Consider the following 9,301-nt stretch of genomic DNA (forward strand, 5'->3'; position numbering starts at 1 on the left):
GGCCGCCCCTTCGGGACTTCCCGGGTGGAAAATGCCCGCGCTCTAAAACCCCCCTCCTCTGTCAGGGGCCTGGTTTCGTGAGGCAGCCCTGAGCGCTTGGCTGCTCGTTTCTGCTGGCGAGCCTGGCCCTGTCACACGTTTCAGTTGGTGCTTCCTTGCCCGGCCCTTGGGTGTTGGGACAGCCGCCCTTTCAGCGGGGCCTTCAGTCCCCGGGGGGGGCAAAAAGCAAAGGCACTTTGGACGTGTTAGTGCATAAAAAAAGCATAAACTACACTTTGCGTAATGTGTGTGTTTGGCTGTCAGCGCAACCAGTGCCCAAGGTGACAAAAAGCGTTAAAACCGGTTACTACACCTTTTCTTCCCTGCCACAGGGTGCCTTGGTCGTCTCATGCAAAGCGCAGCCACGCAGTCCTTACTGGTACCACTGAGAGGTGAAAGATTCTGGGGTGGGGGGACTTCAGAAGCGGATCTCCAGCGCCCTGCAACAGTCCCTCATCTGTCACCGCTCCCAAGGCCAAGGAGGTTTTTGTCTCTGCTGGCATCACAGGTTCACAGGGCTGCAGTCCCGTACTGTGCTGAACTGAGAAGACACAAACTTTGGAGTGGAAGGGGAAAGCACAAGGTGCCAGGAAGAGGGGAGAGGAGAGAACTTCTTCAGATACTAGGGAAAAGGTAAAATGGTTGTCAGCTGCAAAAGCAATAGTCATAAACTGATTTCCAATTAACAGGCCGCTTCCATAACATTTTCAAATCTGTCTGGTTAAAATACCTTATACAAACAGTAACAATTGCAATCAATTAATGAGAGGCTGTACAAGGGTACTGGTCTCCTGTCAGCCTGTGAAACATGTTATTCAAGGTGGCCAAATATATTGCTCTCTAGACTTAAATCAAAACCAGAAGTTTTGCTTTCAGCAGGAGATATTTCAGGAGAAGCATAGCGTTAAGGAGGAATGGAAAAAGTTTGTTCCGATAAAACTGTTAGATGTGAAACAGCCAACAGTTGGAACAGCAGTGGAAGATAAAGGAGCTTGTTATGTCAGTAAGAGAAAATGAAAATCAAGTCAGAGATCCATACAAAATGGATCCTTTCTTCGATTTATAAGTAATAAATAAAAGCTATATGAATATGTTTATGTTTTCCTGACACAAATTTTTGTTGAAACTGGTTTTTTTTTTAACAAAATACTGTTAAAAAAAAGTGATCCAGAAGAGGGCAACATTAACAACCGTTCTAGGATTTAGGATGGACAAATGTTTTAATGTTGATGGAAGATGCTGTGATATTTTGAGAACAGATGGTGGAGTAAGATAAAAGAAGGTGAAGTTAGAAGGCACAAAAGGGGAATATAAAAGGAGAACATGAGACTGGGAAAAAAAAGGAAACATGAAAATATGAACTGCTAGATAATAGGTACAAGGGCTTTTTTAAAGTAACTTAGAAGAGCAAGGCTAAAAAGCATCTTACATCATACTGGTTGCATCATACTCCAAACTCTGCCAATAATTCATGATATTTCCAGAAATACTCAATAGATTTCAACTATTTTTCTGCTTGTTTTGATAGCAGTTTCATTTGGAATTCACCATAGCATAGCAAATTCTATGCAAAGGCACAATTCAATTCTTCCATAAAATTCTGTTCAGCTCTTCCATAATACGTTATTGATTGGTTGTTCTGGATGGTGGGAATCCTTTGTTTCAACCTTACAGCTTTCTTGAAAATTAATTGAAGGTTTGCAGATATACAAATGCGTTTGCAATTCCAGAAATTTGGGGGCCCATAATATGGCAAGTAAATAACATTCTTAAGAGGGAGTTGTTTTGTTTTTGAGGGGATGGAAAGGAAGGCTAGAGCTAGTAGAACTGAAAAATATTTATATAACACAGCCTTTAAAAGACTGAAAGCACCCGTACTGATATCTTCCAGGTCATAGTTGTCAGACTTACAAGCCTGATCACTATCATCACACCATATTTCATAGAATACCTAGTATAAAAATACTACTGCAAAATGCTAGTGAAAATTACTTTAATTTCAACTTTAAATTAAGTTATTCTCTCCCCTCGCTGCCTGACTATCTGTCATAGGCTTTAATGAGGATAGTGAGGACGACTCTTAGTTTCACTTCAAGCCAGATTACTTCCATGTTCTTGCTGTATTGTACTTGGAAGCCTATGTCCTTTTCTTTCTCTATTATAGCTATGACCATTTTCCTCCCCCAAGTCTGTTTTTTGGCCAGCTCCATTCGTGGAGGCCCAATTGAAGAATGAGACATCAAGCTCAGACAGAGTTCATCGGCTCTGTTGTGCCTACATGTTTAACAGACGTAAGCAGTGAATGAGTCAAGTATTAATTTCTGAGCTGCCCGGTTTTCAGTAAATTGAAATATACTTCTGTGATTCTTGCCAGAGGAACATATACCCAAAATACACATCGCCCCTTTGTCATTTGCTGGTCTGAAAAACAATTCTCATTCCTTCTCTCACCCTTGTTCAACAAACAGTTCCAGATACAAAACTGATTGAGCCAAGTGACCCTTTCCTGCATCAGCCATAATCTCACTTCTGAAGCCTTTACTAGCTTGAACAGTATCTAGAGTAACAAGCCCCAGCCCTGCAGTCCTGCCTAATTTGCCTTTGCCTCCGAAACTTGAACATTATTTCTCTCTCTCTCTCGGATCCTCGCTCATGCAATCCTGAAGATAAAGTCTGGTTTGGCATATTAGGCCCGTTCTCACACAATGGCTGTCTGTCTTCTGGTTTCAGCCATGAACCCTCCTGTCCCGCTCACCCAGCCCCTATCTCTGGCCTTGAGCTATAGCTCAGCAATACTTGCTATGCCAGCCCTCTAGCTTAAGGCTGTTGATATGAATTTGTATAATTTCCTAGCCGTGCCCAGGTACCTCTTACTAAGCTCATCCTGATCTCCTGGCCTGCAACCTCCCACTACAGATGAGTGATTATCCCCATGAGTAGGGCTGCTGATAGACCCACACCTAAAGAGCGCTATACAGCCCATGCTAATTCCGGATCAGACTTATCTTTAAAAGCACCGATGTCTAGCTTAGCAGCGCCCCTGCCAGTTACAGCACCACGGCACTGCTACCGCTCTCAGTGGTGGTACCACTTAATGGCCGTATGTGATCTGTGATCCCCTACTCCACACTAATTTTGGTTCAGAGCATGTAGGAAATGCCGTAGTTTCTTATCATGAATTTTTCATCTGATGTATGAATGAATTACAGGAAGCATTCAGAGGGACTGAATTTCATCAGAAATCACATCTTTAAAACTATTCTTCCCAAAGTTCTTTCATGGTTTACAGAATTATTTAATAGAAAAGTTCCCTTCAGTTTTTCCCAAAATTTCAAGTTCCTGTGTGGCATAACAGCTGTTTGTCAGACCTTCCCATGTTCCAGCCTTTGACACCCGAGGCACAGGATCACAGAGGGAGAGAGGGTGGATACTGCCAAAAGATGGGCTGTCAGCACTGCTTCCTCAGCACAGCCTCGCAAGAAGGGGATATTCCCAACACAGCCCAGTGCCATCACCTCTTCTTCCCCTTCTCATGTCCAAATGCCCCGTGCCCCATACTCCCACCACCCTCGCTCTGATCAGCCCAGTGCCAGCTCATATGCTTGGAGATACAGACATTGCAAAGTTTGAAATCCAGGAATTGAGAAGCAAGGGGTCTGGGTGATGTGCAAGAACGATGTAAGGGCTCAGGAGCTGAGAGGGCAGGCTGGGCTGAGGCAGTAACCCCAGTGAAACTGCCCTGCAATGCCCTCACGCCTCTCTGGCATGAGCAGTTATAGCAATTTAGTAAAACCACAACTTTTTTTGCTCTTGATGCTGAAAGACAAAACAACCCCACCTCCCCCTCCAGTCTCTTAGTTATTTCAGCTGGAGCAGCACTTTTCTGAATAGCTAAAGGAGTGCATTTTAAAACCTGGCTAATGACAGTTTATCTTCCCTACCATTACACTAGAGCCCTAGCGATATCAAAGGACCTAACTCGCCTGCGGCGTCAGCAGTATGAGCGTGCATTAGCACCAGGGTTTTGAGCCAGGGCACGGTATGAGTTGGGAAGCAGGCTGCCTGCCCAGATGCTAAAGAAGGATGGAAAGATCAGAAAAGAAGGGAAGAGGACAGAAGGGCAGGAAGGTCAGTGAGCAGGTTGGGGTGAGGTAGAGGAGGTACAAGCTGAAAGCAGCCTATGGGTATCTCCTTGTGATAACTGAATAAGCCCTTTAGTTCAATGTACAGAACAGGACTTTTGGCACAACAGGGTAGTAGCATACAGAGGCGGAAAAAGGGTATCTTCCATGAGTACTGAAATCCTTCCCACCTTCTATACATGGAATAATCTTCAACCGTCACCAAGCCCGAGTCAGTTTAACCACAGTCACTGAGCATCTCTTCAGAATTTACCATAGAACCCTAACGGTCCTGAGAGGAAAAGCAAGCACTTAAAAACAATGCAATATTATTTTCAAATTTTGTTATTTGCTTCTAATTTTAAGGTGCTCAGGTTGAATTAGTGTGAGGTCTGGATCTCAAAATTTTTAACTCTCACTGGTTAGATATTGATACAGGCTACTCTTTTCTGAAACACTATCAGCTTTGCATGCCTTTGCATACCTAACTTGAGAGACCTTGAGGCCTGATTTTCCAAGGCTTTTGAAAAAGCCACCAATTTTTCAGTGCTTTGACATTGATTCTGTGGCTTTAAAAAGCTTCTGTCTTGAGTCTCAAGTACACAAAATCATTAGTTATTTTGGAGAATCTTAGCCTAAATACATATTAAAGGAGAAACAGTGACAAGAACCAGCCAAAAGGCAGGCTCAGAAACCCATAAGTCACTTTCACAAGTAAACAGGCTGATTTCCAAGACTGTGGTCCACCCAGCAGCTCTGTTCTAATGTCCTTCCTAAACTGAGAAGCAAGATGCATAGTGTCTTCCAGTCTGTCTTTGAAGATTCACGTCAGGAAGTGACCCGGGATGACTTAGGTGCTTTAAGAGGGCAAGGACAACAAACCGAGGACCTTTTTCTTGGTGCTTTTGCTCTTCCTCCACCTTAGTTTTTTTTTTTTTTTTTCTTGTTGCCAGCTCTGTGAGATGGGGCATGCCTCTTGCTTCGTGTCTGTGCAAGTGCCCAGGTGTACTGCTAGAAAAAAATAATCTGTATACAGGAGAGGTGCCAGTAAGACTGGCAGCATTCAGGAGGATGGGGAGCAGCGACCTTTCTGCTGTGTGCAATGTGCAAGTTGGAATGAGATTTCATTCAGATGGAGTGAAACATGAGGAGATTGGTTTTACAGACTTCATATGCTACATCTTACTGCTTTTTTGTGAAGTGGTCAGGGTCTTTGTGACATTCCAATTAGTTCAGCCAAGAGCAGGAGGCAGCTTATAATCAAAACTCAGAACTTGTTAGCTAACTTTGCTCTCTCTCAGGTGAGTCCAAAAAAAATGGCAGAAAATAACAAATATTTCCCCTCCTTCTAAACCTGCCAGGTGAAGTACTGCGCTCTGTATCCATTCAAACTTCTTACATGCATGAGAATGTTTCCTAACTACGGCTTGCAGAATTGGTCCTCTCTCAAGTTCAAATTACCACACACTGGAAGATCTTGTTAGAATTTAAAATCTGTAGCAGCCCATGAGAACTTACAGCATCCAAAACACATTTAGAATTGAAAAAACACAAGAGAGGCTTCTCTACCACTGTCTTCATTCTTGTATCCATAGAAATAGGGGTTGAATTGGGAAAAATGTGCTATGTTATTTTAAATAATCACCATATAGTGATTACTGTAAAGCATGTGCTTTGTTTTAACTGGTCTGACACTCATTTCCATAGAAACAGGGAGAGGGTAGCAGCCCACTTGTTTGAACTGTCTTGTAGTTTTCATCTGTGTCAGAATGCAGGATTATAAAGCATTTTAAAATGTGGGAAAAGTCTGGGGTTTTATACTTCAATTTTTTTTTTACACCCAAAACCAAAGAGAGCATTAGTGAACTTCTTGGAAACTTTATTCCGGTAGAAAGGAACGAAAATGACATATATCAGCTCCCAGTATATTTACTGGGGAGAAGAGAGGAGGCAAAACCAGTAGGAGGTATAGTGGAGAAATGTGTGTTTATATATATGTGAAAAAGTATTTCTGAGATTATGCATTTCTGATTTTTGTTACTATGCCATGTGATCTTGTGATTTTTTTTACTAAGAGAAAATTTTAGACCATCTAACTCAACTGTCTTCTATTATTTCACGTTGTTTGTTTATTTCCTAACTGACAGCACTAATTTTATTTGAATTTCCATACACAAAGCCATGATATGAGCTTCAAACTGGCAGCTTGGCTGAAGTTCCGAGAAAAATTAATAACATGGAGAAAAAAGAAATGAAGAGCTCAGATTTTGGCTTTGCTCTTGCAACGCTTCCATGCAACAACATAGTTCCTGCATTTCTGACATGGTGAAACGATTTCTTTTCTCCCCCAGTTCAAAAGAGACAAACTGTTTGAAGCAGACATAGTATCTAGCCTGGATCCTAACTTACAGGCTTTCATTTTCCCTTTGTGGAAAAAATGGATCTCAGTCCTGTTGATCATAAGGAAAGGCCAAGGCTGCGAGATTCTGTAGTTCTACATGCTGAACATGTCTGGATTGGTTACATTGTCTTCCAACTCCCCACCACTGCCAGCTTGTAGAAACTGCTTTCAAGGCTATGGCAAAGAAACACATTCTGCACATCAGGGTAAATAATACTCTCTGCCTCCCTACCTGTATCTTTTACACTGCTGTCTCCAACTACTTAAGCACTACCCATAGCAGGGAAAAGCAGGGATTATGAAAAATGTTACAGATGTTAGGTTAATGTTGAATAGCAAAGTAGCCCCCATTCAGGGAAAAAAAGAAAAGAAAAAAAAGGAAAAAAAAATTGGCAATGCCATTTTACTGAAAGCATGTCTTCAATCCCTGTGGGCTGCAATGCCCGTAAGTTGTTCTTCTCCATAGGAAGGCTTCCCTAAAAGGCAGATATCTACACACAGGAGCACCCAGCTTCTTCTTGTGTTGTTATTCAACCCTTGCTGCCTCACCTCCCTGGAGGTTACCTACAACATTTTGAACCTCTCCCAGTTCAGTCATTCCACTTGAAAACTGCCTTTGCCGTTGGGTTATACCCGCACAGTGCCAAAAACATACCAGGCTCATTCCTGCACCACTGGATGGTCTTTTTCTCACAGCACCGCGGGGCTAGAAAAGGCAACGTTATCTCATTGGAAAGAGAAGATTCACAAGTTCTCATTAGGCAAACAGCCCCGCAGGATCTTCTGATTCAAAGCCTTTTGAGCATGAGTACAGGACATTTCTCAGGGATTTTTGACATTTTATATATTCTTCCGCACTGACTGTGTACTTGTCACAGGATCCATTGTCTCCTCGGAGTTGCACACAGCAAGCTGAGTTGCCATCCTTGACATCCATGTTCCAGGGATTAGAGAGCAGTTCAGAGAGGAGGAGGTGACACACTTCCCCTCAGAGCTATAGCAGGTGGCCCCGACGTGAGATATCTGTCCATTGACTGTATAGGGAGGGAGGGTCTGGCATCCTGAAGCCCTAGGTCGTCTGACTGCACTCACTTGAAGTTATGGAAGCTGGGTAGTTATGGTAGACGTGTCAGGTATGAAGTTAGGGTAGACAAGTAAGTTTACCATAGTCATTTAGACACCGTTGTAGAAGATCTGAGTATGGCTCCCAAATGCTTTCTTTTACAGAGGGGTAAAAATCTGTGCTACTTATAACATTTCCCTGGCATTCATTTCTGCCTTCGGTGGAACTGACACACGACAGCAAGTGTGGGAAGTGTCAGATTAAATGACCAGGTATAGCAAGATCAAGGGAAAAAATGAGAGGAATAGGCAGGAGACTTCCCACAAGTCTCCTTCCAGTACCGCAGTTGGAAGGCACAGGGTAACTGGTTCAGTTCAAAGGCAAACTGTGTCCTTATCTGAAGCAACCAGGAGGAAGAGCTTCACACACCTGGCAGAACTACTGTTCTCTCTTCCCATCCATGTTTGCAGCTGCAGGTGCTTCAGAGCTATTCCATTTTATCCTGTTACTTCGGCATCTTTGATCCCATTTATCTGAGTTCAGTAAAACTTGATGGAATGTCCCTGACCTCAGGCAGGTTCGTGTGAAACCTGGTTTGCTCTTATCTGCCCAAGACTAAGGAAGCCAGTTGTTGGTGTGTGTGGGGAGCGGGAGAGGGTGAGGAAAGACCGTGGATTCGGATTCAAACATGAAGCTGGTCAAAGTTCAGTGTAACCTCCAGGAAGAGGTGCCAAAGTTTGGAAATTCAAAGCTGGACATCATCCAACTTCAGTTGGAGCAGGAGGAGAGGAACGGATCTAACAGAATTAGTTTGGTTCCATCAGCTCTCACCTGCTCACCCATGTTTTTTTTTCTTCAGGAGAAAGGAGATCAGTGTGAACGCACATGCCAGGATGTAAACAGCTAGATGTTCTTGCCTACCCGCTTTATACCCAAGCACAACCCCAGGGCAGAAGATGCTTTCATGCCCCGTTTCCAGCGTTGCTTCTAGGCTCTCTTTCCCGAGGGCAGCTCAGGAACCAGGAAGTGAGTGTCTGGATTTATTCCCTTTAGTCCCCCATACCTTAAAAGGAGCTCCAAATTGTATTTGAAGGTGTAGCAGGTTGTAACGACAAGTTGTTTAAACTTCCCACTGGTTTACTTTTCAGTCTTACAAAAGACTTCAGGGAACAACCTGAACTCCCTCAAAGGAACTTCAAGACGTTTTCTCACTTTGCGATGAATGCTGTAAGCAAGCCTACACACTTCAAACTCGGCTATGCTGAACTGCACAGGTCTTAAAGCTAAGGGCTGCGATAAGGTGTTGTCAGGCAACCACACGAGGAAACAGAGAAAGTTTCTTTTGCAACTTGGAAGAGTCAGGGCCGTTTCTTAACCCAGCTGTTTTCCCACTGAAATCCCTCACCCAGGGATCCCGCCGGGAAGCAAGCGCCCCGTCAGCTGGGCTTGCCCCAGAGACCCGGGAGCCAGCGCATGGAGGCAGGAGCCGGGCTGGAGCAGCGGACTCGGCGGGATCCGGCGTGCGGGGCAAGGAGGTCTGAAGGAGGGAAAGCAGGGGAGCTGCCCTGCAGGGGCCGGGGAGTGATGGGGAGCACCTCGCATCTGTCTTGGGGAAAAACACAAGCAGGGAAATGTTGTCACATGAGTCGGGGTGTGCGTGTAAGTCCGTGACGGCCC

At 44.0% G+C, this 9,301-nt stretch overlaps 1 protein-coding gene across 1 annotated transcript in view; it reads right to left on the bottom strand.

Moving 5' to 3' along the window:
• URB1 (URB1 ribosome biogenesis homolog) overlaps nt 1-7,485 on the bottom strand; it is a 65,775-nt gene extending 58,290 nt beyond the window's left edge. The window contains 1 exon segment of the mRNA XM_035896421.1: nt 7,431-7,485. Coding sequence (XP_035752314.1) covers nt 7,431-7,485 — 55 coding nt within the window.
• Nucleotides 7,486-9,301: the final 1,816 nt, after the last annotated feature.

The sequence above is a fragment of the Egretta garzetta genome, unplaced genomic scaffold (genome assembly GCF_000687185.1).
Source record: "Egretta garzetta isolate BGI_Z169 unplaced genomic scaffold, ASM68718v1 scaffold45, whole genome shotgun sequence".
NCBI classification, from domain to species: Eukaryota; Metazoa; Chordata; class Aves; order Pelecaniformes; family Ardeidae; genus Egretta; species Egretta garzetta.